Source organism: Suncus etruscus, chromosome 7, assembly GCF_024139225.1.
Source record: "Suncus etruscus isolate mSunEtr1 chromosome 7, mSunEtr1.pri.cur, whole genome shotgun sequence".
Lineage (NCBI taxonomy): Eukaryota > Metazoa > Chordata > Mammalia > Eulipotyphla > Soricidae > Suncus > Suncus etruscus.
In genome coordinates, this window is record NC_064854.1 from 103,914,750 (window position 1) to 103,929,900 (window position 15,151).

At 40.4% G+C, this 15,151-nt stretch overlaps 1 protein-coding gene across 1 annotated transcript in view; it reads left to right on the forward strand.

Annotated features, from left to right (window-relative positions):
- Positions 1-15,151, forward strand: part of FRMD4B (FERM domain containing 4B) — a 253,675-nt gene that overhangs the window by 177,127 nt on the left and 61,397 nt on the right. The window contains exon 8 of the mRNA XM_049777265.1: positions 9,732-9,815. Coding sequence (XP_049633222.1) covers positions 9,732-9,815 — 84 coding nt within the window. The remainder of the gene's footprint in view (positions 1-9,731; positions 9,816-15,151) is intronic.

Sequence of the window (15,151 nt, forward strand, 5' to 3'; positions counted from 1 at the left end):
ACTCTAAAAAAACTGAAAATATACCTTAAACTTCTAATCATCAATCACCAAGCTATCAGTATATAAGTGGAGGAAATTAATGTAACCAAAATTAATAATGACACTTTGTGTGTGTGTGTGTGTGTGTGTGTGTGTGTGTGTGTGTGTGTGTGTGTGTGTGTGTGTGTGTGTGTGTGTGTGTGTTTGGTTTTGGGGCCACACTAAATGGGGCTCAGTGGTTACTCCTGGCTCTGTGCCCAGAAATCACTTCTGGCAGGCTAGTGGGACCACATAGGAGCCCAGGGATCGAACCTGGGTTGGCCTATTGCAAAACAAACACCCTACCCCATGTTCTTGGCTCTGGCCCCAATAATGACAAATTAATGCAGGTTGTCCACTTATACAGTGAATCCAGTACAAATGCTTTGTTAAATTGGTACCTGTTACACTGTACACTGTAGTCATTAAGTAAACATATGTTATGATTATTACCATGGCCCATTCTTCTGATGATCACATTGGTTTCTAGCCAGCATAGTAAAAAGTAGCTTATCAAAAGGTCTGTACCAGGCAATGCCAGAAGGCTGGCAAATATTTCTAGTTAATGCCATACTCAATGATACTGAATCTTAAGTTATGAAAAACAATATCAGAGCTCTCTTTTGAGACAATTTGGCCAAGTTTTTAGAGCCCTCTTTTCACAATCTTCAGATTGATTTCAGATATTTAGGCTATTGGTAGAATTTACTTTGAGCGTTCAAAGAAGTGTTTGCTGTAATTTTCTTACACTCACATATTCATTTTTGATTTTTGGGTCACACCTGGCGGTGCTCAGGGATTACTCCTGAGCACTCCTTAGAAATCACTCCTGGCAGGCACGGCGGTCCATATGGGATACCAGGATTTGAACCATCCTTGTCCTGGATCAGTTGTTTGCATGGCAAATGCCTTATCGCTGTGCTATCTCTTCAGCTCTAAAATAAAACTTTTAAGAGTTAATGTGCAGAGAAAAATAGAACTTAAGACCCAAGTGACTTTTTATTGTTCTGTTTTCTTTTTTGAACCACACTAGATGGGGCTTGGAACTTACTCCTGGCTTTCTGTTTAGAAATCACTCTTAGCAGGACTCGTAAGACTAATATAACGTGCTAGGGATTGGTCATGGGTCAGCTTAGCAAGTGCTTTAGCTTCTGTACTCTCTCCTGTACCCTCTCCACTCCCATCTTTTTGTTTTTGGACTACACCCAGCAGAGTTTAGGACTTTCTTTTTGTTCTGTGCTCAGGGATCATTTCTGACTGGGCTCAGGGAACCAAAGAGGTCAAGGATAGAATCCCAGTTGGCCACATGCAAGGCAGGCCCCACATTATTTTTAATTTTTTTTTTTAAAGTTTTGGTTTGGGGCCATACCCAATGCTGCTCAGATTTACTCCTGGCTTTGTTCAGGAATTACTCCTGGCGGGGCTTGGGGGACCATATGTGGTATCAGGGAAAAACGTAGGTTTGCTACTTACAAAGCAGCATCTTATTCACTATTCTACTACATTCCCTCTTTTTTGATTGTTTGTTTGTTTGTTTTGGGGCTATACTGGTGGTACTCAGGGGTTACTCCTGAGTAACCCCTGCACTCCAAAATCACTGGCAGGCTTAAGGGACCATGTGAATACTAGGGATCTAACCTGACTTGGCCACATGCAAGGCAAACGCCCTACCCATTGCTCTATCACTCTATCAACCCCCTCATTATTTAAATAAGTTGATTTTTATTTAGTATGGTTTTGTAGCTCTTTGATTTTAGTCAGATTAAATCTGATTATTTTTAAGGCATCTATCTGGGCTTTGGGTTCTGGGCAAGGAAGAACTTTAGCATCGAAAAGAAAAGATAAATAAGAGGTTTGAGGGTTTTTTGGTTGTTGTTGTTTTTTTTTTTTTTTTCACTGTCCTCAAAGCTCATGATAGCCTCTTCGCAAACACAACTAATAGCAAGCTTCAAAGGAACTCTGATTCGTTTGCTCTGAAAAATGCTAACATCCACCATTCACTGATTGTCTATACTCCTTATAGAGTAGCTTGCCTGTGGCAGATGGCTGATTATCCCTGCAGAGAAGTTTGCAATTCTCCAAAAACAGGTGCCCACATTTGCTGGGGGTGGCTGTTCCGCACAAGTGCCTCAGTACATACAAAGAGGGACTTGGCTTTTGCCAACATGTGGCTTTTTCAAAAAAAAGAAAAACAAGCGAGGTTGTCACATTCCTTCCTGGCTTTTGAGGTCAGGAAAGAAAAACAATAGTCATGAAAGGGGCCTTGAGAACACTAACAGAAATCATTGCCTGAAAAATTATCAGAGAAGCTAAATGGCGAGTCACCTGGCTACTTCTTTTCTAAAAACTCTCAAAATAGGAGTCTGAAATCCTTAAAGAATCAGCCTAGATCAAGATGACCAGATGAACCACAAGTGTGTGTGTGTGTGTGTGTGTGTGTATGTGTGTATGTATATGTATATATGTATATGTATATGTATATCATATTGTGGCTTCTGAATTTCTGCTTGGAATGATTAATAAAACAGCGGGAGCACCTCCAGCAGCTCTAGTTTGGTTAGAAATGTAACAAGTCGGGCCGGAGAGATAGCATGGAGGGTAAGGAGTTTGCCTTTCATGCAGAAGGTCATCGGTTCGAATCCCGGCGTCCCATATGGTCCCCTGAGCCTGCCAGGAGCGATTTCTGAGTGTAGAGCCAGGAGTAACCCCTGAGCGGTGCCGGGTGTGACCCAAAAACCAAAAAAAAAAAAAAAAAAAGAAATGTAACAAGTCAGAGATTTATGGGCATTCTCTCTGGTGAGGACCTGGACTCCCCTTGACAACTCCAGTCAAGTACACCTTTAAAATAACACTTAGATGGCCATTAAGGTCAAGAATGTTTGGGTAAGGAGAATACATTTCTGGCTGGTGAAAGGCAGAGACATCTCGGGCCTGCTCATTACCCATTTACTCCCTCTCCCTGCACGTCATCCCCCTTAGCTGCATTTAGGCCCTCTCTTGTCTCAGATTTATCTTCTTTTTTTTCCCCTTGGTTGTTTGTTTTGGGGCCACATCAGGCTGTGCTCAGGGCTTACCTTGGCTTTGGACTCAGGAATCATTCTTAACAGTGTTCAGGTTGCCATATGCAATGCTGGGGTTCAAGCCCAGGACAGTTCACATGCAAGGCAAAAGCCTATCCACTGTACTTTTGATCTGTCCCTTTCAGATCTATCTTGAATCATAAACCAAATTGCCTGCCTATGTTGAAGTCTGACCTGGCTGTCTGCCAGCTCAGTAGATTCATTGGCTTCAGGCTTCCGGGTAAATTTCTTTTTTTTTTTTTTTTTTTTTTTTGGTTTTTGGTTTTTGGGCCACACCCGGCAGTGCTCAGGGGTTACTCCTGGCTGTCTGCTCAGAAATAGCTCCTGGCAGGCACGGGGGACCATATGGGACACCGGGATTCAAACCAACCACCTTTGGTCTTGGATCGGCTGCTTGCAAGGCAAGCACCGTTGTGCTATCTCTCCGGGCCCTCCGGGTAAATTTCTGGATCGGCTTATTCCAAGAGTGAACAAGAAGGCATCCAGAATTCAGTCTTTAGACCTAAATCTGCCAAGTGTGTGTGTGCTTGTTTGGGGGGGGGGGGGGTGAAAGAGAGAATGAGAGTGAACCTACAGACAACGGTATAGGGCAGTGATCGGCAACCTGCGGCTTCCGAGCCACATGTGGCTCTTTACACTTTTAATTTGGCTCTTCTGTGTGCCGGGAGGCCGCTCCAGGAGTCAGGACTCTGCTCCTAGTCTCTGTCAGTGCGTGCCCTGTGTGGCTCTCAAAATAAATTTCAATCGTGGTTTTGGCGAGATTTGGCTCAGTTGAAAAAAAGATTGCCGACCACTGGTATAGGAGATAGTCTGGTGGTGGGTGTGTTGTAGTAGCATAGTATTCCTAAAACATTAATATTGGTGTCATTCATAAATGAATGAATGTGTACTCAGCTCCTCTCAAGCATGAAATCCTGGTATTGGTCCTAATTCTAAACATGATGAAGCTTTATTTGAAAACATTGTGCCAGTGATTGTAATCCCCAATGTTTTCATGGGGTAGGGGGTGGACATAGTAAATTCAAAACTAACCTTTCACTAGCATTGCAGTTCTTTGTAAATGCCAGTAGGCTTATTCTTCAGCACCTGCTCATATTAATTTTAGTTTTGTTTTTTTGTTTATTTCTGTCTCAGGGGTTATTCCTAGACCAGCTCACGACATGAAGCTCACCACAAAGAGTGATGAGTGCAGTTAGAGAAATAACTACACTGAGAACTATCATAACAATGCGAATGAATGAGGGAGTAGAAAGCTTGTCTAGAGTACAGGTGGGGGTAGAGGTGGGGAGGAGGGAGATTTGGGACATTGGTGGTGGGAATGTTGCACTGGTGAAGGGAGGTGTTCTTTACACGACTGAAACGCTATATCATATTTGTAATCAAGGTGTTTAAATAAAAATATTAATTAAAAAAAAGAGTTACTCCTGGAGCCGGAGAGATGGTATGCAGTGGCGCAGCAGTAGGGTATTTGCCTTTCATGTGGCTGACACAGGACGAACCGTGCTTTGATCCCAGGCATCCCATATGGTCCCCCAAGCCAGGAGCAATTTCTGAGCTCAGAGCCAGGAATAACTGAGTGTGGCCTAAAAACAAACAAACAAAAAAATATTACTCCTGGTGGTGATCTAGAGACCATATGGCTCAGAAGACCATATGGAATGCCAGGGATTGAACCTGGATCGGTGGCGTGCAAGGCAAGTACATACCTGCAGTGCTATTACTCTGGCCCTGATTTTGATTTTAATGTGACTATATCACATCAAAGACTGTTGAAAGCAAATATATATGGTTTAAAGAAGAGATAAGAAAATAATAATCATGCAACCACAGCCAGAACTCTACTGCACTAAGTTTTATGTGCTCTCCATTCCCTGAAATTCTTACTCTTTCCCAGAGAGATAGCATTAATATTAGGCCACTTGCTTTGTACAATGCTGACCTGGGTTTGATGCCTGATACCACATGTGGTCCCTTTGAGCCCCATATAATGTCCTCAAACTCACCAGAAGTGATCCCTGAGCACAGAGCCTGGAATAAGTCTTAAGCATTGCAGGGTGTGGTTCCCCAAACCAAAAGAAAAAAAAAAAAACCCAGTTTCAGTAGCCAGAGAGATAGCTCAAAGAGCTGGAGGGCATGCTCTGCATGGGAAAGCCCCAGGTTCAATCTCTGATACCATGTGGTCTCCAGAACACTGCCAAGAGTGACTCCTAAGCAGAAAAATTAGTGTAGCCCCTATGTAATGTTGGGCATGCAGAAAAAAGCAGCAGCAGTTTTATCATATGACGGTTCCACTTGCCAAATATGCAACATACTCTTAATACAAATAGGCCAAGTAAATAAATAAATGTATGATAAACAGCAACTTCTGGCATAGTAAATTCTTCACTGTTTTAATAGTAATTATAATTTTAAAAATAGCATGTATGGGCTGGAGTGATAGTGCAGTTGGTAGGAAACTTGCCTTGCATGTGACCAAACAGGGTTTGATCCCCAGCATCCCATAAAGTCACCCAAGTATCACTAGAAGTGATTCATGAGAACAGAGTTAGAAGTAATTTCTTAACAATGCTGATATACCCCACCAAAAAGAAAAAAAAATTAAAAACAAGAATAAAAGAAAGAAAAAAATAGTATCTGTTCACATGGAACCAAGAAGATAGCAACACAAGTGTGGAGGATTAATGACAGGAAGTATCATTTTAGAACATATACGTGAACTTTCCCTTATAAAAAAAAAAAAAGACACAGGCCAACTTCTTTAAAAACGGAAATAGGATTTGAAGAATGAAGCATGAAAGAAATACTTATGAAAAATAAATATCATTACTGAGAGTTGACAGGTGACCTTTCATATGAATAAATTGGATTATAGTATATTTTGATTTTCAGGAAGCTCAAACCAGTTCGCCAAGATTTGTCAATGTGCTTGAGCCACGCTGCTCAGATTTCAAATGAATAGAGAGATTCATCCTTGTGTAAGAATAGGAGTCAACTGACTTTATTTAATTATTAGCAATTTGTAAAACCAGATCTTTCATGATCACAAGCCTGGTTTTGAAATGTAAAGTTGACGTGTGCAAGTATAATCTCAAGTCAGGAGACACTCAACTATAGTCTTTAGTCTTTCTTTTTTTTTTTCTTTTTTGGGGGGGGATTACTGGATCACACCCAGTGAGTGGTGTTCAGGGATTAGTCCTGTCTCCTCTTAGTGCTCAGGAAACCAGATGCTGTGCTGGGAATTAAATTAGGGTTAACTGCATGCAAGGCAAACCATTTAAACCTCTGTATTATATCTCTCTGGCCCCTTAGCTACCTAATCTTATTAGAAGTTTATGCTTAGTGTATTCATGGTTGTCCTGTATACATGGCAACCTTAAGTGATAAAATAAATCCAGAAAATTAATGTTTTTAATATAGATACTAAAGAAGAGCCATTTAACAGCAAATTGTATCAAGTGACAGTGAGCAAATTTTGATAGAGCATAGGGCAATTATGTCAAATGATCTGCAAATTGAGATTGATTCCCTAGTTCCTTCTTTAATAAATGACCGAGAAGTGTTCAATGCTTAAGAAGAAAACTCACCTTGGGGTCAATATTTGGTCCTTCAGATGGAGGAGTTTCCGTTGTTTTTCAATATTTTTATTGGAATAAACCCCAAGAAACTTCATGCAAGCTTGCAAGTATAAAACTGATGGATTTTGAAACTAGTCAAGCTATTTTGAAACAGAACTGCATTTTCATGTGTAACTAGAGGTAAGGATAAAGAGGAATTGTTTAGGACCTGTTAGAGATGAGGTGATTTATGCTCTTTCTCTTGGAAGACCCTGTCCTGGGAGTTTGATTTGGGCTAAGTAATAAAAGTGAAGAGCCTAGGGGCCGGTGAGGTGGCACTAGAGGTAAGGTGTCTGCCTTGCAAGCGCTAGCCAAGGAAAGACTGCAGTTCAATCCCCCGGTGTCCCATATAGTCCCCCCAAGCCAGGGGCAATTTCTGAGCACTTAGCCAGGAATAACCGCTGAGCATCAAACAGGTGTGGCCCAAAAAACAAACAAACAAACAAAAGTGAAGATTCTAGTTTTGGTCTTTGTTATCAGAGAGAACTGGATTTGCCTCTGGCTTCTCATTATAGCTGTGAAACATTGAGCAAGTGGTTTACCCTCTGTAAACCTCACACTTTTATCATATGAAAATAGTTGTGATGAGACCCATATTAAGTAATGCCTTCGAAGTGTCTTTCAGAATGATGGTTTTTCATTAAGTTCTCATAAACAATAGTAACGGTAAATATAGAAAGAAGTGGAAAATAAGTAAGTTATTAACATGCTGCTTGATGAACAGCAGTTTGACCAGAATGTTGATAGTTTTTTTTATATACTTTTCTTTTTTTTTTTTTTTTTTTTTTTTAATTTTTTTTTTTTTTTGTGGTTTTTGGGTCACTCCCGGCAGTGCTCAGGGGTTACTCCTGGCTCCATGCTCAGAAATTGCTCCTGGCAGGCACAGGGGACCATATGGGACGCTGGGATTCGAACCGATGACCTCTTGCATGAAAGGCAAACGCCTTACCTCCATGCTATCTCTGCAGCCCCTTTTATATACTTTTCTTATGCTCTGCTGAATCCTAGAGAGTAATGACTATTTTTTCAGAGACTAATGCCTTAATACTTGGGACAGTTCATTTTTCTCAGTCAGTCAGTACAGGACCAGTTATGTTGTATGATAGGACCAGTTGTATGATCTGTTCTTCTTTTGATTAAATTTGTAAGGACTGGACCCTTTTCTTTTGAATTTTGTCACTTTATAATTAGTTAATACCTGACCTTACACAAGGTACTTTTTGTTGGTTTTTTTTTTTTCCCTAGATTTGGGGATCACATCCAGTAGAACTCAGGGGCTACTTTTGGCTCTGCTCAAAGGTCATTCTGCTAGTGCTCAGAAAATCAACCAGAGGTAGTGCTGGGGGCTGAAATGAAATGGCCACTTGCAAGTCAAGTGCCTAACCTCTGTGCTATCTCAACTGTATTTTAGTTCATTTTAGTACATTTTAGTTCACTTAATATGATTTATGGGATAGCTTATATTTCGCTAAAAACAAGTTTTCAAGTCATATTTAGGTAAGTTCACATAGATAGTTCTTTAGGTTTATTTTGCTTTATTTTATTATTTTGTTTGTTTGGGGGCCACACCCATCGGCCTCAGGGGTTACTTTTTTGTTTGTTTTTTGTTTTGTTTTGTTTTGTTTTGGTTTGGTTTGGTTTGGTTTTGGTTTTTGGGTCACACCCAGCAGCGCTCAGGACTACTCCTGGCTCTATGCACAGAAATTGCCCCCCTCAACCCCGGCAGACTCTGGGGACCATATGGGCTGCCGGGATTGGAAGCACTGTCCTTCAGCGTGCAAGGCAAACGCCCTACCACTGTGCTATCTTTCCAGCCCCTCAGGGGTTACTCTTGTTTTGTGCTCAGAAATCACTCCTGGAGAGCTTGGGCGACCATATGGGATGTCAGGTCACATGCAAGGCAAATGCCCGACCCATTGTGTTATGGCTCTGGCCCCTTTATTTTGTTTTAGAGACTAGTAAAGATATAGCTGAAGTGTAACCTTCAAAAACCTTATTACAACATCAACCATAAAAAAAAATGCAACATCAACTATAAAAAAAAAAAGATGACACAGTGTGTGGTTCTTTTGTTTGTTTTTGTTTTGCTTTGTTTGTTGTAGCTTTTGGGGTCACACCCGGTCATGCTCAGGGATTACTCCCGGCTCTGTGCTCAGAAATTGCTCCTGGCAGGCAAAGGGGACCATATGGGATGCTGGGATTCAAACCACTGTCCAACTTGGATTGGCTGCTTGCAAGGCTAACACCCTACCACTGTGCTGTCTCTCTAACCCTGTGTGTGCTTTTTTTATTGCTTTGTTGTTGTTATTGTTGTTCAGTGTTCAGAGAATACTTGGGCTGCTCCTTGACCAACAAGGTCAGCGTTTTATGGAGAGAGTCCTAGGATGCAGAGATGCTTGGATCTTACACCAAATCCATCCCAATGTGCTGGGGCCACTGGAGCCAAATATAATGGTACTCCAGGGACCTCCAGAGTTATGTGTAATGCGTATGAGTAATGAATATGTGATGCCAGGATTCAATCAGTTCCAGCATATGCCATATGCAAAACACTTAACTGCCAAATCTGTGTGCTATCTCCCCAGCCCTGGTGATACTCCATGAATGATTTTATGGTAACTAGTATTCTAACATGATGAATATTTTGTTGCCATTAATATAATTATGTATTCTATAGATACATAAAGTGTATAATGTAATTTGAAAAATGCTGTGTAAAAATGGAAAATACCCATTACAATAATAATTATGTAGTATGTATTCAGGAAATATATACTAAAATGTTTAGGAGAAGAGTGAGAGAAATGGAACTATGACAGTTTAAAATTATTGAAAAAACTTTTGTCTTAATCTTCAGAATATATATACTAGGTAATCATACTAGGGGTTTTTTTCTAGTCAACTGCCTTTTGATAGAAATTGATGTGCTATTGTTACTTTTCAGATTTCATCTGGGACTAACTTGAATAATATTTTAGGTGACAGTGACTGACACTGCTCTATTCATCTTTTTTTTTAGTGATGAAAATGCCAGAAAGGATTTAAAGACACTACCAGCCTTTCCAACCCAAACTCTTCAGGAACATCCATCCCTTGCTTACTGGTAAGTCAGATCAAAATAACAACTGTCTTCCTTGTGAACTTCATTGTTTTCACAAATTTCTAAGTCATAAATGGTGAAGGTAAAAGTAATACATAAATTTTAAATTCTCAGTCAAAAGTGTTAGTGGAAGCATCAATAGGCTTTGATCCTTTTAATGAAATACATAGCCTTCCAAAGTTTGCTAGGGGCCACTCTACCAAGATCATAGTTATAGCCGGAGCAATAGCAGAGCGGTAAGGCATTTGCCTTGCATGCAGCCAACACAAGACGAACACCAGTTTGAATCCTGGCATCCCGTTTGGATGCTTGATCCTGCCAGGAGTGACTTCTGAGCACAGAGCCAGGAGAAACCCAAGTGCTGCTGGGTATGACCCAAAAATAAAAGAAAACAAAAAAGATTATAGTTATAAAGAAGAGAGTGACAGTAAATCTCATTCAAGTACATTGAAGAAAGGTCTGGCACTGGCACACATCACAAAAACAAGAACAATCGGGGCCGGAGAGATAGCATGGAGGTAAGGCAATTGCCTTGCATGCAGAAGGTCAGTGTTTCCAATCCCGGCATCCCATATGGTCCCCTGAGCCTGCCAGGAGCGATTTCTGAGCATAGAGCCAGGAGTAACCCCTGAGCACTGCCGGGTGTGATCCAAAAACCAAAAAAATAAAAAAAAAAAACAACCAAAAAACAAAAACAAAAACAAAAAAACCAAGAATAACCAGTGCTGGCAGGAATGTGGGGAAAAAGGAACTCTCATTCACTGCTGGTGGGAATGCTGTCCAGTCTAGCCTTTCTGGAAAACAATATGGAGATTCCTTCAAAAAACTAGAAATTGAGCTCTCATATGATTCAACAATATTACTCCCAGGATATACCCTAGGAACACAAAAACTCAATATAAAAATGTCCTCGGCACACCTATATTCATTGCAGCACTATTAACAATAGTCAGAAACTGGAAACAACCCAAATGCCTGACAACAGATGAGTGGCTAAAGAAACTATGGTACATCTACACAGTGGAATACAACGCAACTGTTGGAAAATAATGAAGTCATGAGATTTGCCTATATATAGAAGGACAGAGATACTATTATGCTGAGTGAAATAAGTTAGAGGGAGAGAGGTAAACATAGAATAGTCTTACTCATTTATGAGATTTAAAACACCCAAAGACAATAGAGATGAAGGCCAGAAGGACCAGCCCACAATGAGTGGTTAGTGCAGTTAGAAAAATAGCCACTCTAACAACTATCATAACAATAATAGAGAGAAAAATAAAATGCCTGTCTCAAAGACAGGCAAGGGGTGAGAGAGGAGGAAAATGGGGACATTGTTGGTGGGAAAGTTGCACTGGTGAAGGGGGGGTATACATTTTATAACTGAAACCCAACTACGAACATGTTTGTAACCATAGTGTTTAAATAAAGAAATTTTCTTTAAAGAAAAGTCTGTCATAGACTTTTTTATTAACTTAATTCTTAATAATGCTTAAGTGGGCTTAATCTAGCAGAGTATTATAAAAGTGTTATAAAAGCGTTTTTATTTTTTTGAACAGGGGTTTCTTAATATCCAGAAGTGACCAGAATGATCAAAATATTTTTCTCTGGCAAAAAAAATCATTGAGGGCCGGGCGGTGGCGCTGCAGGTAAGGTGCCTGCCTTGCCTGCGCTAACCTAGGACGGACTGCGGTTCGATCCCCCGGCGTCCCATATGGTCCCCCAAGAAGCCAGGAGCAACTTCTGAGCGTATAGCCAGGAGTAACCCCTGAGCCTCACAGGGTGTGGCCCAAAAAAAAAAAAAATCATTGAATGGTTTGAGTTTTGTTTTTCTGTTTTTAATTTTGTTTTGTCTTATTTTGTTGTTTTGTTTTTGGTTTTGGTTTTGATTTTGGTCTTTGGCTTAGGGGTTATGCCTAGCTCTGTGCTCAGGGGTCATTCCTGGCCAAGCTCAGGGAACCATATGGGATGCCAGGATTGAATCCATGTCAGCTGTATGCAAGGCAAACACCCTACCCATTCTGCTGTACTATCATTATGGCCCCAGAATAGTTTTAAGTTTTGATCGTATCTTTGAGTCTGTCTTACTATTTTCATACCACAATATTTTAAGAAAAAAAATTTCTTTTGAATATTTTACATTCCATTTAAATATGCTTTCCATGGTATAAGTCTCTGGATGTTGGAGATGGTTTCCCTTTCCCCTAAAAATGTTGATTACAGGGGCTGGAGAGGTGGCGCAAGCAGTAAGGTGTCTGCCTTGCCTGCACTAGCCTAGGACAGACTGTGGTTCGATCCCCCAGTGTCCCATATGGCCCCCCAAACCAGGAGCAATTTCTGAGCGCATAGCCAGGAATAACCCCTGAGCATCACCGAGTATGGCCCAAAAATCAAAAATAAAAAGTTGATTACAAAGTAAATATTCAACATTGATTGAACTGGAATATAATTCTCAAATGAACAGTGAGAGGATTGAGGCTACATTACATACCCACTGGAACTTTCTAAATGGATCATTGTTAAGTGACAGTTGCTTAGGAAATATAACAAAAGTGGATTATTATTGATTACTGGTATTGAGAGGTATAAACATTTACTCTTATGTTATAGTTGAGGTATGAATAAAAGAGTTATCTGTCTGAAAATAGTGTATAATAGCTGTAAGATATTAAAAGTTGCCAAACTTTAGCCTAACTCCCTTTTCATTATGGTCATAAAGTTATCCTCATATAGTCACAAAAACTATCCCCAAGAAATGATAACAAAATATTTAGATTGAACAGATTCAAAGCAGTTTTAAATCTTTCAGAACAATTTAATGACAAAATATTTAACATCTAGGGGCCCGAGTGATAGCACAAGGGTAGAGTTTGCCTTACACATGGCCTACCTGGGACCAAGCCAGATTCCAACCCCATCTGGTCCCCAGTCTTGCCAGGAGTAATTTCTTTTTTTTTTTTTTTTTTTTTTTTTTTTTGGTTTTTGGGCCACACCCGTTTGACGCTCAGGGGTTACTCCTGGCTATGTGCTCAGAAATCGCCCCTGGCTTGGGGGGACCATATGGGACGCCGGGGGATCGAACTGCGGTCCTTCCTTGGCTAGCGCTTGCAAGGCAGACACCTTACCTCCAGCGCCACCTACCCGGCCCCGCCAGGAGTAATTTCTAAGCACAGAACAAGGAATAACCCCTGAGTGCTGCTGGGTGTGGTAAAAAAAAAAACAAAACTCCCTCAAAGGGGCTGGAGAGATAGCATGGAGGTAAGGTGTTTGCCTGGCATGCAGAATGACGGTGGGTTGAATCCCAGTATCCCATATGGTCCCCTGAGCCTGCCAGGAGCGATTTCTGAGCTTAGAGCCAGGAGTTCCCCTGAATGCTGCCAGGTGTGAGCCAAAAACCAAAACAAACAAACAAACAAAAACAAAACAAAAATAAACAACTCCCCCCAAAAAACAAAAAAATTCTCAAACATCTAATATTTTAATGGTCTTTTTTTTTACTTTCTTCTTTCACTTTTGGGCCATACCTGGCATAGCTGGCTTACTTTTGGCTCTGCACTCAAAAATTACTCCTGGCAATGCTCAGGGACCCAGGTTGACCACAGGCAAATCAAATGCCCTACCTAACATTCCTCTAGTTTTTTTATTTTCATTTTTTACAATAGTAAAAAATTTACACTATTATATTTCAAAACCCATATTTGCAACATGTATTATAAGCACTATATACAACTCTATTTTATTTTTTCTTATAACTGAGTAGTGTTCATTGAGTACATATTTCACAATCCACTCATCTGTCGTTACATGCTTGGTTTTTTTCCTAGATCTTGATTATTGTAATGTTATTGTAACAGTTGTGCATATTTTGCTTTTTTTTTTTCCGGGATGAGTTTTTTTGGTTTTTTTAGATATCCAGAAGTGGTTTGCAGAGTCATGCAGAAGCTCTATTCATAATGTTTTGAGAAATTTCCAAATCATTTTCCAAAGAGCAATTCCATTAGCAGTGAACATGAGTTCTTTTTTACCACATTCCCACCAGCACGTACTGTTTCCAGACTTTTTGACATAGACCATTGTCATTGATTTGAGGCAATATCATTATTGTTTAAATTGCATTTTCCTGATAATCAGTGACGATGAACATGTCTTATTACTTTTTGACCATTTTAATGTTTATCTCTTTCCTTTTTTTGTTTTTGTCTTGTTTTTGTTTTGGTGGGGCCACATCTGGTCAGGGGTTACTCAGGGATTACTCATGGGTTACTACTGGTTCTGCACTCAGAAACCACTCCTGGCTGGCCTCGGGAACCATATGAGATGATAGGGATTGCACCTAGTTAAAAGCATGCAAAGCAGTGCCTTACCTGCTATGTTATTGCTCTGGCTTTATCTCTTTTCATTTTTGATAGTTTATTAGTTTTTTTACTTCTGAGAATCATTTACAAATCTTAGATATTATCCCTTTCTATGATGTATGATGTACTGATGTTTTCTCCCGATCAGTGGCATTTATTTTTATTAAAGGCTCTTATTTCTTTGATATTACTGAAGCTTTTTAGTCTTATAGACTAATAGTCTAATAGACTCCCATTTGTTTATTCTTTTAAAAAAATTTATTTAAGCACCATGCTTACAAACATGTTTGTAGTTGGGTTTCAGTCATAAGAAGAACACCCCCCTTCATCAGTGCACATTCCTAACCACCAATGCCTACTCTCCTCCCCCACTGATTATTCTTTTGTTTTCTTTGCCAATGGGGTCATATCATTGAAAACGTACTTAAAGAATCTTACCTATGTTTTCTTCAGTGTATTTTTCCATTTGTTTGTTTGTTTTTGGGTCACACCCAGTGGCACTCAGGGGTTACTCCTGGCTCTGTGCTCAGAAATCGCTTCTGGCAGGCACGGGGGACCATATGAGATGTGGGGATTCAAACTGGGATCCTTCCTGTGTTGGCCTCATGCAAGGCAAATGCCATACTGCTGTGCGATCGCTCTGGCCCCTTCCTCAGTGTATTTTAATTTAATGTCAAGACCTTTAATTTGATCTTTAACATTTTTTATACATTGCATGAGTGGGTGGTTTAACTTTATTTTTTTGCATGTCACTATCCAATTTTTCAAGAGGCTCTCTGTTGATGGCCTTTTTTTTTGTTTTATTCTTTGGGGGGGGGGGGGGGGCTCACACCCAGCAGTGCTCAGAGATTACTCCTGGCTGTCTGCTCAGAAATAGCTTCTGGCAGGCACGGTGGACCATATGGGACACCAGGATTCGAACCAACCACCTTAGGTCCTGGATCTGCTGCTTGCAAGGCAAACACCGCTGTGCTATCTCTCTGG